We start from the raw sequence: 14,586 nt of genomic DNA, 5'->3' as shown, positions 1-14,586 counted from the left end.
GGACAGCCTGCCTGCAACACTGACCAGCAGGCATTGGGTTAAAGCAGGTGCAGGTGCAGGTAGCCTGTGAGTGAGGCACTGGTCTGGGGAAGACCCCACAGTGAGGCCAGATGAGACCTTTGCTCATCCTTGGATGCAATCCCACCACTGTAATCCTTTAGGTTTTTTCTGAGAAAGGCGGTTCAACCCAGGGGGCCAAAGGAGATGCAGGGAAAGCTTTTATTGGTATCTTCCAGCAAACGTCAGCCCAGTTAAAAAAAATCTTCGTTTCTCAGAGAGCTTTTTAACACGACTCAGGCAGCAATTGGTACAGGGACAGCAAACCAGGCTGCATCTGCTCAGCCCCAGTCACAAGCTCCCTGCTTCCTCTGAGAGAGCGAGAGAGAGCGAGTGTGTGTGTGTGTGTGTGTGTGTGTGTGTGTGTGCGCGCGCGTGTGTGCGCGCTAGACACAGGCATCCGCTCCCAGCATCTCGCTGCCTCCTGCATCCTTCGGCAGCAAGTGCAGGGCTCTGGCTTCCCGGGTACCACCCTCGCCGCTCCATCCCCTGACAGGGATTTGCACACGGGGCACGGCATGCAGTGAGCACCCGCGGGCGGAGAGGGGCTCGTGGCTAGAAGCAGCGGTGATGGACAACGTGTGGACTGCTGTCTAGGGCTCGTGTTCCCAGACCGACCCTGATCCTGGTAAGTGGGGGGGTGGGGGGGTGGGGGGGTGGGGGGGGGTGTTGACATTGTAGGTGCTTTTCTGGGTGCGTAGCATGGGCTGTCCACACACTGTGTCACCCTTCAGTGGGTTCCCCCACTGCCCCCGGGATTGTGGTGCCAGGGACTAGAGCTCCTGGGATGAGATGCCTGGGAGTGGGGAGGAGGATGGGGTGAGAGGGTCCTGCCCTGGCATCGGGGTTTTCATGTGGGTATTGGGGAGAGGCGCTGGGGAGGGAGAAGAGAAGGAGAAGCGCAGAGCTGGGCAAGAGCTGTGTCTGCTGCAGAGGAAGGGACTCTGCTGTCACGGCATTTTCATCCCCCTCTGAGAGCTGAAAGAGTGCGACACACCTATAAAATCTGTCATAGCGCAGCAGGATGGGCAACCTGATCCAGCAGGGAGAACAGCCACTGGCTTGGTGTCCCCAGGACTGGGACACAGCACTACCCTGCCCAGTATCCCCACTGGACTCCCACAGCCCTGCAGAGGGTGGGAGGGACCATCAGCCATGGACCCCTCTGCCCCATGGCAAATAGATCATCTCACAGCACCAGTGTAAGCACTGCCACAGTTCTGGCATGTGCTATCTGTCCAAGAGAGGGGACAAGATGATGCTACCAGACCCCCGTGGCCATCTGCAGCCAGCTCAAGGAGGTGGAATGCAATGTCCCCTAATCAGAGCCTGCTGCCTTCGCAGCCTTGTCCCCCTCACTCCAGGCAGGCAGCAACTGGCAGGATGTGCAGACCTGTGCAAGAGTCATGGTAGATTCATGGCAGCTCCTCTCAGCCCTGCTTCATGCCCTTCAGACCAAGACCTGGGACCAGACTGCCATGGGCTCTGAGATCCCAGGGTTCCCTTCCCTGTTGGTACCCCATCCCGCTGCCCCCAGGTTCCCTAATGCTGCTCAAAGTAAGGCACAGCACCCCAGGGCAAAAGATCCAGTAGCCTGGTGAGGGCAGAGAGGAGGCCTGCCCTCCTTGCAGCCTGTGGGGACCAGGGCCATCCTTCCCCGCCCCAATTGGGGAGCCTGCTCTGGCACATGAGGGGGTTCTGCTCCACACACACCCCTGAGAGTGGGTGCCGTGGACTCTGCTCAAGGGTGCACCATCCCAAGCACCCACAGATCCTTCATTTTCTGGGAGGGCCTTTCACTGAGGACACACTGTGGGGCAGGTAACAGTCAGTCCTACAGACCCTGAAGCCCCACACCCCCATCTCCCCAGGCCACCACTGCACACCACAACAGCTCACCCTGCACCCACAGCCTCCAAGAAGCACTCAACCCACACCTCCAGCTGCCACAGACACCACCCCACTCCCACAGCTACTGCAACATCCCTGCACCCAAAGCCACCACCCACCCCATGCCCACAGCCTCTGCAACACCCTCCATGGGCCGTAACACCTGCCCCGCACTGCCAGCCACGCCGTAGCACATTCACCCCAAAACACATCCACCTCTCACACCTCATCCACCCTGCAACACATCCAGTCCTAACAAACACATCCCCCGTGCTGCTCCCCGACACATCTGTTCTGCACTCCCGGCCACCGCACTGCCCCAGCTGCATCACGCTACACCCTCCTGTGTGTCACCCGCCACCACCACCCACCACTAACCTGGCACCCCATAACCCCAGCACAAACCATGTGTGCTCTGCCATGCGAGAGAGATTTTGCAGCCATGCAGGGACCACTGGCTCTGTTTGCATCTGGATGCTCTGCCCTGTTTCCTTCTCCCGGGGTGCCTCTGTGCTAGCCACCAGCTCTCTCCCCATTGGCACCTAACACAGGCTTAATTCTCACTCCAGCTGCACCAGCCTTGCTTCCATGCTTCAGTTTCCCCCATGCAGAGAGGAGCACGAAGCTGGGAAAGATGTGTCCATGGGTACTAAGAGGAAGAAATGCTTTCCGGTTCAGTGTTTTGCTGCAGGAATGAAGCAGTAAGGAGCAAATCCAAAAGAGAAGAGTGAGGGGAATGGGTGTTGCCCAAGGATCAGGGCAGGGCTGCAGGGGGCTGGGGGCAAGGGAAGGGAAGGGGTTTGGAATATTCCCACCACACACTGTGACAGCCCCCGGTGCTGGCAGGGCTCAGTGGAGCCGGGTGCTTGCAGGCAGCTCCTGCCTGTGCCCAGATTTAGCTCCTCTGTGGGGGCGACCTAAAAATAGCCCCATGGTGCAGCCTGGCAGCAAGGTCGAGGCCCTCACACCTCTTAGGTCACGATGAGACAGGTGGTGGTTCTTTTTGCCTCAGGAGGTGGACACAAATAGCACTGGAGACACCTTCCCCCAAGGACATGTGGGGACACAGGGGCTGCTCAGGTTTCTGGGCTGCTGTGAGGCAAAACTGCCCCTGGTCCTCCCTCCCCAGGAGAAGGGGAACTCCCGAAGTCTGACAGGACTCCAAGTCATCCCAGGTTCTATGTGAGGGTTAAGTCCCACCCCACAAAGCCTGGTCAGGTAGGGCATAGGGCAGGGGCAAAAAGGGGTCTGGACTGTGCAGAGCAAGTTTGGGGTATCTGGGGAGCAATGAGGCCTGTGGAAAGGCAGTGGAGTCTGGAGACTGAGTTCAAGGTGAAGCCATTCAGCCCTGGATGTGCAGGCAGGGTCTGGCTGTGCAGCACTAACAGGGGCAGGGGGATCAGCAGAGCTGAGAATAGACACAAGTCATGATAGAAGTGACACTGTCCAGGCTCCAGACACACAGTAGTCGGTGGCAGAAGGCACTCAGGGTAGCCTTTGGGGAGGACAGGAAACAAGGAGGTGGGCTGGGATCTTGCAGCAGCAGTTCAGTGCAGGTGGGTGACTATGAACACACAGGAGAACCAGATTTGGGGGGGATAGAGCAAGTCCACTCACCAGCCACCCTTCTATTTGCCCAGGCTATCCCACTCCAGTGCAGGATGGCGAGGGTTGGGGCACCCAGGGCTCAGCAGCATTGTGGGGGAAGCTGCTGGCATGCTGAGATGAGGAGCATCAGTGTGGGTACCAAGGGGAGTGGCGTACTGTGAGCCACACAAATCTTTTCACTCTTCTCTGTGAGCCTAGCCCTCTGGATCCTCTCCTCCCCACTTCTACCCAAACCCTGGGCAGGAGTAGGCCTGGATCTGGTCAACACTCAGTGGTGCAGGAACCTACAAAGGCAGATCTTGGGGGGATTTCCCTGTGACTTCTCCGACTCTCTCGCTCGCAGGCAGAGCTGCAATGCTGCCCAGCAGCAGAGCTGATCCTGACCACGGCAGATGTGATCCTGAGCCAGCCAGGCAGAGGGTGGTGGCACGGCGAGGAGGTAGAAACACCCAGGTGTTTTCCTTCCCACTGGCACAGCCGCAGAGATGCTGTTGCTGTGGTTTGGACGTGTGCCTCCAGCTCTGCCCTGCTCCCACCTTTGCAAAGCCCCGAGAGCTGAAGAATGCCAGGCACCAGCTCCGAGCCAGGCACTGTGGCCAACAGGTGCAAATACCCCAGCCCACACACACGCCCGCTGCTGGGACCCCCACGCACAGGACAGGGCCCACACGTGTTGCACACCCGGCTCAGTGCGTGGGAATCTGCAGGCAGATGGTTCCATGGTGGTGGGGAGAGGCTGGGAAATCACATGCGTGTGCACGCAGTGGTGTTTGCCGCCTGCCAGCATGCTCTGCTCCGCTCCGCTCGGCCCTGCTGCTGCGGGGTACCTGTAATTACCCTGACCAGGCTCCCTGCCACAGCAGTGCCCGCGGTGTCGAGTCCTCCCGCAGGCAGTGAGATCCCGGTGGCGTGCACGCGTGCTGCTAATTATCCCGCTACCTGGGGACTCCCCTGCCAAAGCTGGCAGGGCTGGAGATTCCTGCTCCAATCTCCCTGCTTCACGTCCCAGTCCCTGGGCACCAGCTGGAAGTGCCTCTTTACTGCAGCATAGAATTAGAGAATAATTAAGGCTGGAAAAGACCTCTAAGATCATCAACTCCAACCATTAACCCAACACTGCCAAGGCCACCGTTAAACCACATCTGTATGTGCCATGTCTATGCTGTTTTTAAACATTTCCAGAGACGGTGATTCTACCACTGCCCAGAGCAGCATCTTCCATACTGCAAGCCCAGCATGGCACAAGGGAAGCCCTTGGACCTATGTGGCGTGATGCTGTGCCCCACAATTCCAGAGGAGAAATTCCGCTTCTCAGCTTCAGCTCACACCCAGTGAGAGAGTCCAACTTGTTAATGCTGTTGCTGTTGGCCTCCCCACTTTGTGATCTTCCCCTGGCACTGAAGCTAAACATCCTTCTTGGGACCCATGGGCCCCTGTCCCATACATTGCTCCCCTTCCCTCCTGCAGCCTCACACTCCTCCTACGGCTGGCCCAGCCTCCCCACATGGCTCCTTGGGTGCCCAATGATCACAGCAGCAGCACACACACAAACATGTGAGTGCAAGAGGCAGCTGAGTGAAGAGGAATTTAAGGAAGTTGAAGGGTCAGCACCAGACCTGCCATGACCTAGTCCTGGGCAGAGCTGCAGGGAGGACATCTTTCACTCTTGACTGGCCACAGAGACTGTCTTCATGGCAGAAATGAGATGCACATAAGGAGAAGGGTTACAGCTAGTCCTATTCTCTCTGGGTTTTACTGATTTGGCATGGAAAAGGCCTGGATGTGCTTCTTGTTAAGCTGGAGTCTATAGGGCAAGGGTTGGGGAGGCACCCCCAGTTCATCTCTCTGACTTCTGTCCCACTCCCCCCACCCACTCAGACCCTCCATGGCCAGGAATCCATCTCCCCACAGCCACCACCATGATCCCAATGTCCATTTCTCACAAAGACCCCATTTCTCCCTGCCCTGAGCTGCCCCTCATGCAACTGGGGGAAAACCACCAGGATACCTTTTTGAGGGTCAGGGACATAGCACCTTCCTTCCCACCACAGAGCCATGGGGGTGCTGATGTCCAGGAGGCAGACAGTGGAGAGGGTGCAGAAGGTCAGCTTGGCCGTGTCAGCCTTCAAGGATGGGCTGCGGGAGCAGCCATCGACACGGCGTCGGGCGGAGGCGGGGACTGCACGCCAGGGGACACTGGAGCAGGAGGTGCAAGAGGGAGAGGAGGAAGCCTTGGCAGGACCTTCCCAGCCGGAGGAGAGCAGTGCCAGCAAGGCAGCCTGGGAGCGGCTGCGGGATGGCCGGGGCGTGGAGCCAGAGGAGTTCGATCGGGCCAACAGGTTCACACCACCAGCCTTCATCCGGCCCAAGAGGGAGCTCCACGATGATGAATCCCCGGACATCAGCCTGGAGCAGAGGGAGCAGGTGAGCTGATGGAACCTTAGAGACAGTGGGAGGGATGGGGACAGGGCTGGAGGTGCACAGGGCTGTACAAACACCTGAGGGTCTGCCAGCCAGTGACAGTCTTGCAAAGCCCTACAGAGGTGGCTCAGTGCGGTACGGTGCCAGTGGCCAGGATGGGCAGGTGGAGGTGACACACTGGGAGGGGGTTGCAACTGTTCAGATGTGCCCTGGAGGCACCCTGGGGTGTCTTGAAAAGCAGAAGTCACTGCTGGGCATAGGCAGTTCCAGGTCTGGGGAAGAAAGGACAATTTGATCTACATGTTTGTCCACCTACAGTAAACCAGCTTGCAACTCAAGCCATCCCTCCATACCTGCAGCCCTACATCCCTGCCCATCTACAACCCAACAGTTTATCCACCCATGCCCTCAATCCTACAACCCATCCCTCCACACCCACAACCTTACCCATACAGCCACCCACACAACAAGCCTACACCCCAGCCCACCTACAGCCTTATATAGCACCATACAGACATGGAATATCTTGAGCTGGAAGCGACCCACAAAGATCATTGAAGTCCAACTCCTGGCTATGCACAGGACACCCCAAGAATTACACCATGTGCCTGAGAGCATTGTCCAGGCTTGGTGCTGTGACCACTGCCCTGGGGGGCCTATTCCAGTGTCCAACCACATCCTGAGCCTAAATTACCCAGGGTACCTAGATAATATACCCAGGTTAGTATCTCTTTGGAAGTGGAAATGGAAATGTGTAGAAAACCTTACAGCTTATCCATCAACATTTACAACCTTAAAGACCACCCAATGTACAACTCTACAGTGCAGCAACCCACATGTAACACGCTGCAGAAAACCTACAACTCCACAGCCCCACCAACCCTATAGGCAGACCCATCCACCCACCATTCATCCCCACAAACACACCCACCCTCCTCTAACTTGACCCGTCATGTCCATTACAACAACCCCACACATTCCCATCTTCCCATCCTCTCTGACCCTCAACATCCACCCCCACCTGCAAAGCACCACCGAGATCGAGAAGCCAAGCCCCTGCCCATACTGCTCTGCTGAGCATCTGCCCATCCCTCCCTCCCCAGATCTTGAATGATGAGATGTGTGAGATCTGCGAGGTGTGGACAGCCGAGAGCCTCTTCCCCTGCCGCATCTGCCACCGGGTGTACCATGACGGCTGCCTGCGCCGCATGGGATACCTGCAGAAGGACAGCGTCGTGGAGGTGACAGAGACGGCACACACCGAGACGGGCTGGAGCTGTTACTACTGCGTGAGTGCCTGGGCTAGGGGACACCAGGCTGCTGCTGGGTGCCCCCCAGGGAACTATGCCCCACATGGACATGAGCAGGGTCTCTCCTCACAGCCTGCTCTGTGTCAATGGGGGATGTGCTGCTCTCCAGTTCCCACCATCCACCTTGGCCTGACGGCGTCACCAGACACAGGGGACAACGGCCCTTTGCCACCTCCCCATCCCTGCAGCCAGCTCCCCAGGACCTTGGTCCAGGATGTGACACTGTGGGCACATGAGATGCTGTAGCAGAGCTGGAATGGCCAAAGCCTAGGGGCATGGAGCCATCCCATTGCAGCACCCTTGGGTGACACAGCACTAGGTGTCCTCCCCCACTCACCTTCAAGGATCCCGGTGCTGCCATAAAGAGGTGTGCTCCCTCACCCCATGTCTTTGCCTCATAGCTCTTCTCTGCTCCCCACTCCAGGACAACCTTAATCTGTTGCTGACAGAGGAAGAGATGTACAGCCTGATGGAGACCCTGAGGAACTGCAAGATCATTCCAGGTGTGTACCCTTCATGCGTCAGGTCCCAGATGGCTGCAGGAAACAGCTGGGGAGGTGGGTCCCCACTTCTTCTTGGGCACAGCACAGCCAATCTGTCTCCTGCAGAGAGCTGCCTGACCCTAGATGACTTCCTGCACTACAAACACCAAGTGCACAAGCAGCAGTTTGAGCGGACCATGCCCGAGGCACAGGAGGAGCAGGCAGCCCTGCAGTTCAACGCCCTGGACCCCGACAAGAAGGGGCACATTGAGTGGCAGGACTTCCTCTCCCACGAGTCCATCCAGCTGCTGCAGAAAATACGGCCGCAGGTATAGTTGTGGCATCCAGGGCTTGCTCCCATGGCTGTCACACCTGGTCACAGCACACAGGGTTGGCTACCATGGTCAGCAGCTGTGGCAGTGGCACCTGGGTCCAGCACCCAAAGGTGGCTCCTACAGCTGACATCATTGGCTGTGGCACCTGGGGCTGACTCCCATGGCCAGCACTCCTGGCCATGGCACTCAGGGTGAAGACCCTTACAGCTCTGGGAATATAAAGAGGGAGGTTCCCACCGAATGAGTGGTCCAGCTTCACTTCTCTGACCCCCAGAATGCCCTTCTGCGGCTGCTGACAGCCAAGGAGCGGGAGCGGGCACGGACAGCCTTCCTGGCCCTGGACCAGGACCATGATGGCTTCATCGCGGAGAGTGAGTGCCGCCAGGCCCGGCACACCTGGTTCCGCAAGCACCAAAAGGAGATGCTGTCCTGCAATGTCAGGTGAGGGGATGCCCACACTGGTGTAGGGGTGTTATCCCAGCTGGGACTCCCAGCACAGTCCCAACACATACCAAAGAGGCTCAGCAAACACAAAGGGTTGCCCCTGCTTCCCACCACCTCCCCCTCCATGGCCCCTCAGCCCTGTGCACCCTCTTCCCCCACCACCACCATTTGGGGTGGGAGGAGCCGGGATGAAGAGCATCTTCCTTCCTGCCACAGCATCAGCCATGTGGGGCCCATATCAGAGGGAAGCCCCGCCAGCAGCAGGAACAGCAAGAGCCCGGAGAAGATCCTGCCAGCCACAAAGCAGGAGGAGACCAGGTGAGGCAGGGATGGTTAGGGAGATGGTGGACTCCCCCATTTTGGGGGAGACCCTGGGGGAGCACTGTTGCCAGGATGTCCAATGAGCCCACATCTGCCGGCAGGAGCATCGACTGGCCTGGATTCCTGCGGGAGAACGTTGCCTACATCCTGGCCGCACGCCCCAACAGCGCAGCCCTGCACCTGCAGCCCCTCGCCTAGCGCCGGCCGCGCCTCGAGGGCACGGTGCCCGCCATGGGGACCTGCCCCGCCCTCCCCTGCAGGCACTGCCAGGCGCCAAGTGGTGGGGAGCGGCCATGCTGGCTTGTGCCCCGCCTGCCCCTTGGATTGGCTGTGAAAGGATGGGCGCCGGGCTCTGGGCTGAGGGAGTGGGGACGGCTCTCGGGTCTCTGATTGGTGGGGGAAGCAGGGCGGGGCAGGGCGTGTCCCCGGGCAGGGCAGGGCGTGTCCCCACTGTTTCCCACCACCTGCAGGGACCATGGCGGGCAAGGGTCCCGTGCCCAGGGTCACCATGGGGCACAAGGGGCAGGGAACATGCTGCCCCCATGATCCCCATCCCCACAGAACCCAGGGACCTGTGGGGTGACAGCAGAACCCAGAGCACCCGTGTGTCCCCAGCCTCCCACAGTATCATGGGGCAGCACAGCTGAGCCTCTGCATGCCACAGGCAGCACCCACAGGTGTGTGGCAAGCAGTGTCTCAGCTCATCAGCATGGTGGACCTTTGGGGGATGTGGCTGACTCCCTTTGGGGTCTTTCACATCCCTGCCCTACTTCAATAGGGGTTGGAGCCCAGTAGGTCCATTCTTGCATGCACAGCTCATGGCTGGAAGAGGCCGTTTCCTGGCATGGCTCAACCCTTCCCTGCTGGCAACCAACTATTTAATGCCAACAGCGATGGTGTAGGAAGGAGCACTGGTAACAGAAAGTATCAGAAGGATAGGAGGGAAAAGTCAGATGTAGGGGGACCCCCCCTACACCTCTGATTTTGCAGGCAGCACTCCCCTGCATCCCTCATCCCCTCCTGTACCCCTGGTTCCAAGGGATGCTCTTCATTTGCTTGCCATTCCAGTCCCACACCAACCCCGTTCAGTCTCGCTCTCTATCCACCACATCTAGTGGGCAGCCTTGCCTCGCTGGGAGCAGTAGTGCTAGTGGGAGGAGAGGCAGAGCCCAGAACCCCTCCAGGTGTCAGCTGCAGGGATAGGGTGTTCACTGAGCCTGTTGGCAGCCCTAAGGTAGATAGATGCACTCAGCCCACAGATGAAGGAGTAGGTAGCCCAGAAATCTTGCCCCAGACATGCCAGGGGTTGGGACGCTCAGGTCCCATAGCAGGCCCAGCAGCTGCTCCTGCCCCTCTAATCCCTTTCCCACAGTGCCCTCAGCCTCTCCCTGCCTGGTGTGCTGTGGCTCAGCCAGGAGTCCCCAGGATGTACACAGGCCAGGGGTGCACTTGCAGCAACCTGGTCACTCCCTCACCTCCATCCCCGATGCTCTGTGGGCATCATTCCAGTCCGTCCCCTTTCCCCAGCCAGGGCACAGCTCCCCTCTCCAGGGTCTCTCCCACTGCAAGACCAGGAGGCACACTGGTGCCACGACATCTTCCTCTACCACCCTGGCATGCCAGGCCAATGGGGATATTTTGGATGCCAGGTCCGAGATGTGGCCAGAGCGCCAATGGGGATATTTCGGATACCAGGTCTGAGATGTGGCCAGAGCCATGGCGAGGAGGCGGCCGTGGGTGTGTGGGTTGCAACTCCCTATCCATACTGAGATACATTCATTAAACAGCTGTGTCCAGCTAGCCTCTGTTCTGGTGTGCTTACAGGGCTTCTGGCTTCTCTGCGGGCATTTCTGGGCACCCACAATTTCCTATTTTTTAAAATCCCACCCCAGGATCAGGTCACTGTCCCATCAGGCAAGCTTGGCCTCCTGTCACCAGAGTGTGCCACAGCCATGACAAGGGGGCGGCCAGAGTGTGCGCCCGAGTGTGCAAACTCTGTGCTGCTTGTCTCCCCAGGAAATGAGACTTTAAGGAGAGTGCCTGGCTGATTGTGGAACCACCCCAAACACTGCAGTGAAAGGGACAGCCCTCCACTGGGATGAGTGTGCTCCTCACCTTCAGAGGCACTGGATGATGAGAACAGAGCACTGAGCGTGGAGACAGCTGGATGCTGGGAACAGGCTGTCTGCAGCAAAATAACCCCGCAGAGACACTAAGGTTCCCCAGGAGAGTAGCTGCCATGGCTGGAATGCTCCAGCTAATCACATCCACAGAGCTCCCAGGAAAGGCTGCAGCTCTTGCTGGCAGCACATGGCCTCTGGGAACCAGACTCCCTGTACTGGGGACTCACCACCCTGCAGGGGACTTTCCTTGCCCAGTGCCCATGATGCAGCTGGGAGGGGAATGGGATTTGAAAAGAGAATCTGGGAGGGAATTAGGAGGAGTATGCTGCCTTGACAGCAACAGTTCAGTCTGTGAGGTCACAGAGCTTGCTGCGAAAAGCTTGACTTGGATATCTGAGCTCACTCCCACAGTCACAGTAGGATATCACTGCATACAAACCACAGCAGGGATGTCCAGCTTATCGACAGAGAAAAACCAGCAAGCATTTCAGGCTCTGAGAGCCAGATAAGCCTTAAAATTGTCTGTGTCACCTGGGAGACACACTCATCACCCAGGGGAAGAGGATGGACATCTGCAGGAAGGGGGACCTGACGGTGGGTTTTGTGCCTGGTGGTGGGATGTCACGGATTGGTGATGACGCGTGCTCTGCCAGTGGAGGGAAGCCCAGGGAAGCAAGCCCTCACGTGGCGAGAGGGTGTTAAATCACTGTTATTGCTCCGTCTGCTGGAGATGAACAACCAAGCACAGAGCACAGGCTTGAGAAACCTGGGAGTGGGGCACCCACTGACAGCTTCCCAAAGTTCTTCACCTGGGGAAGAACACACAACAGCTCTCCCAGCCCCATCCTACCCTTTCACTCCCTGCAGCAGGCTGGCACCCCTGCCAGGACACATAGCTGGCTCATGTCCCCAGGAAGCTGGATAACAAGGGCCACAGGTAGCCATGGTGCCCTTGTCCTGCAGGGCTGTGCTGTCACCACTGCAGCACCAGCTTCACAGCTCTGTCACAGCTACAGATCCCCAGTGAGTGACCACCATGTAGCAGAGTGTGCCCCAGCCATGTCTCCACAGAAGCAGCATCGAGGTGTGGGCAGAAGTGGGAGGATGTGGTAGGGGAATGGATAAGGTGTTGCTGTGGTTCCTCTTTGATGTCACCTGGTCCTTCAAGACTGCTGACCTCTGAGACACTGTCCCAGGAAAGCCTCTATTGCCTACAGACCATGCTCCTTAATGCTGGAGCAAGCCTTCTCCAAATACTGGAGGATACCTTCTGCTGCATTTGGTACCAAACCTCCCAAACACCCAAAAACTGGCACAAAGCTCTCTCTGGACACCTGTGCAATCTGCTCACCTCACACTGGTTTCAAACCTCTCTCCAGATCTCTCTGGATGCTGATGCAAACTGAATGCTGTTGCAAACCTTTCCCTTAACAGCAATGCAAACATCCCCATGGTGATCTCAGGCCCTAAACCAAAGGATCAGAATGTTCATGTGGGATTTAAGGCTGGGGCAAGAACCAGCTGTCCAGCCCAACCCTCCCAAGCTTTGCTGAAGTTACAATGTGCAGCTCACATGCCTGTGGTCCCACATGTGTCACCCACCACCAAGTGCCATGCAGTGGATACTGTGTTCCCCACTGGGGGCTCCCAGCCCCAAGACTCCAGTCCAGCATCACCCTGCCTGGAGCCAGGAACAGAATGCCAAGGTCCTGGGAGGCAGCTCTGGCTCCTTTGTTTCACAGCAGGCAGTGGTCAAGGTATTGTCCATCCTTTACCCTAGTGGTCCTGCTATCTGGGAGGGGACTGGCAGATCCTGCCTAGCTCAAGAGCAGCCCACAGGTGATGGGACACTGCCCCATAGGAGCCCCATGACATAGGGGATAGTAGTGCCTCACTCTGTATTGAGGTTGCCCCCTCTGCCAGGCTGCAGGGCTATTGGACAGGGCTGCCACCCTCTCAAAAAACTCTGTTAGTGGGGAAGATGAGTACTTGGTTTTACACCCCAGGGTGCAGGATACAGGATAACACCCTCCTCCAAGCCAGGACACCTCTGCACGTCCCTAGGGGTCCACAGACTTGGCCAGGTACCCTCAGGTCTGGTGTGTCCCAGAGGGGAAGTGACCACACCAAAGCCAGATAGTCTTCAAGAGTGCTGTGCTGACATAGAGGGGAGAAAAATGACCAGAGGGATTCACTGGACAGTGTCACTATAAGCCCTAGCACTGACTATCACTGGGGCAAGATGTCAGACCCCATCCCATTACTGGACCAGTCAGAGACCACCGGCAAGAAAAGAGGATTCTCTAGGCAGCATGTGACAGCAACAGCAAAGCCACAGCCCGTGGAGGCTTGGTGGCCCTGGCAGACTGCACACCATGGTGGCCGCAAATATCCTTCCCCTCCCAGGCCAGAGCAGGAGTGACCATGCAGATCAGGGATAAATGACGTCCCCATTTAACAATATCACTGCATATTCAAGCTGGAAAACGAGGTGGGGAAGCTGAGAGGATTTGGGAGAACAGAATTGCAATGAGGAGATTTGATTACCCAGAAGTGACCCCCCCCCTTCCCCCCACCAAATCAGGGACCCTAGGGACACCAGGGCCCTCTGGGGACAGCTCAGGAAGGACTGGGGGTGACTAAGCTGCGGAGAGGTACAAGGGGCCATAAGAAGCGTGCATGTTCCCCGCAGCACAGTGGTGACCACGGGGTGTCGCGCCTGCTCCACGCCGGGATTCGGCGGTGCCACTTGGGAACCCGCAGAAAGCATATAGGGAGCAGAGAGGGAGTGTGGACGTAGGGAATCGTTTCAATGTCCCGAAATAATTGTGTAGGCTGTTTTGTGACCCCCTTCTCCTCGTGCGCCAAACCCAGCTCTGGCTTCTACCTCTGCCTCAAAGCACCTTCCTCTTCCCTGGTTATGTGAATGGAGGACCACACCTGCTGCCCGGGGAGCTGGGACGGAGCCCGGGCAGCTTCAGGCTCCTGCAAGGATGGTCTCCATTCTCCGCAGCCCCCTGGAGGCTGGACACCCTGGGCCTTGGAGAAGAAGGATTAACTCAGGGCTCCCTCCTGTGCAAAATCCCTTCCCCATAAGTTGCACGGGCAGGCTGAGCCCCCTCCTGTCTTTGTCCCCTGGCGGGGCACCACCTCCTCTGTACAGAGCCACTGCACCACATAAATAGCCGCTGGGTCTGTCCAACCCCGGCACTGCCACCTGGCTGGGAAGGTTGTTCAAGTGATGGAAATGAAGCCTAGCAGTAGCTGTGGTGGCACGGGTAAGGACAGCAATGCCTGCCAGCACCTGCTGGGACCAGTCACATGCTGCTCAGATCCACAGGGCAGTCTGGAGGGAGCCGTATGGGACCCGAGTAGGGAAATTACATCCCCTCCTCCCCTCCCCAGCACCTACCCAGAATGTACCCACCCACTGCCAGCTATGGATGAGCTGCCCCAACAGGACAGAACCCCACAGGCACTCCAACATGGGGAGGGTATGCTACTCTCCAAGGAAATGCACATGACCCATGCCACCCACAGCAGCCCACACAGGGCCTATGTATGGTTTCCCAGCTGCACACTGTGCCACCAGCTC

At 58.0% G+C, this 14,586-nt stretch overlaps 1 protein-coding gene across 3 annotated transcripts; it reads left to right on the top strand.

Moving 5' to 3' along the window:
- Positions 1-274: 274 nt before the first annotated feature.
- Positions 275-10,668, top strand: PHF24 (PHD finger protein 24). Of its 3 annotated transcripts, none has more exons than XM_021554595.3 (8): positions 275-685; positions 5,607-5,979; positions 7,080-7,265; positions 7,711-7,789; positions 7,895-8,097; positions 8,378-8,544; positions 8,764-8,865; positions 8,973-10,668. In XM_021554595.3, the coding sequence occupies exons 2-8, from the start codon at positions 5,611-5,613 to the stop codon at positions 9,064-9,066; spliced, it is 1,200 nt and encodes a 399-aa protein (XP_021410270.1). In that variant the 5' UTR covers positions 275-685; positions 5,607-5,610; the 3' UTR covers positions 9,067-10,668. The 3 variants fall into 3 exon arrangements, with proteins under 3 accessions (XP_021410270.1, XP_021410269.1, XP_021410268.1); XM_021554594.3 differs by having other exon boundaries at positions 8,970-10,668; XM_021554593.3 differs by having other exon boundaries at positions 8,967-10,668.
- Positions 10,669-14,586: the final 3,918 nt, after the last annotated feature.

Source organism: Lonchura striata, chromosome Z, assembly GCF_046129695.1.
Source record: "Lonchura striata isolate bLonStr1 chromosome Z, bLonStr1.mat, whole genome shotgun sequence".
NCBI lineage: Eukaryota > Metazoa > Chordata > Aves > Passeriformes > Estrildidae > Lonchura > Lonchura striata.
The sequence above is the reverse complement of the archived record's forward strand: the minus strand, read 5'-3'. Positions and strand labels throughout refer to the sequence as shown.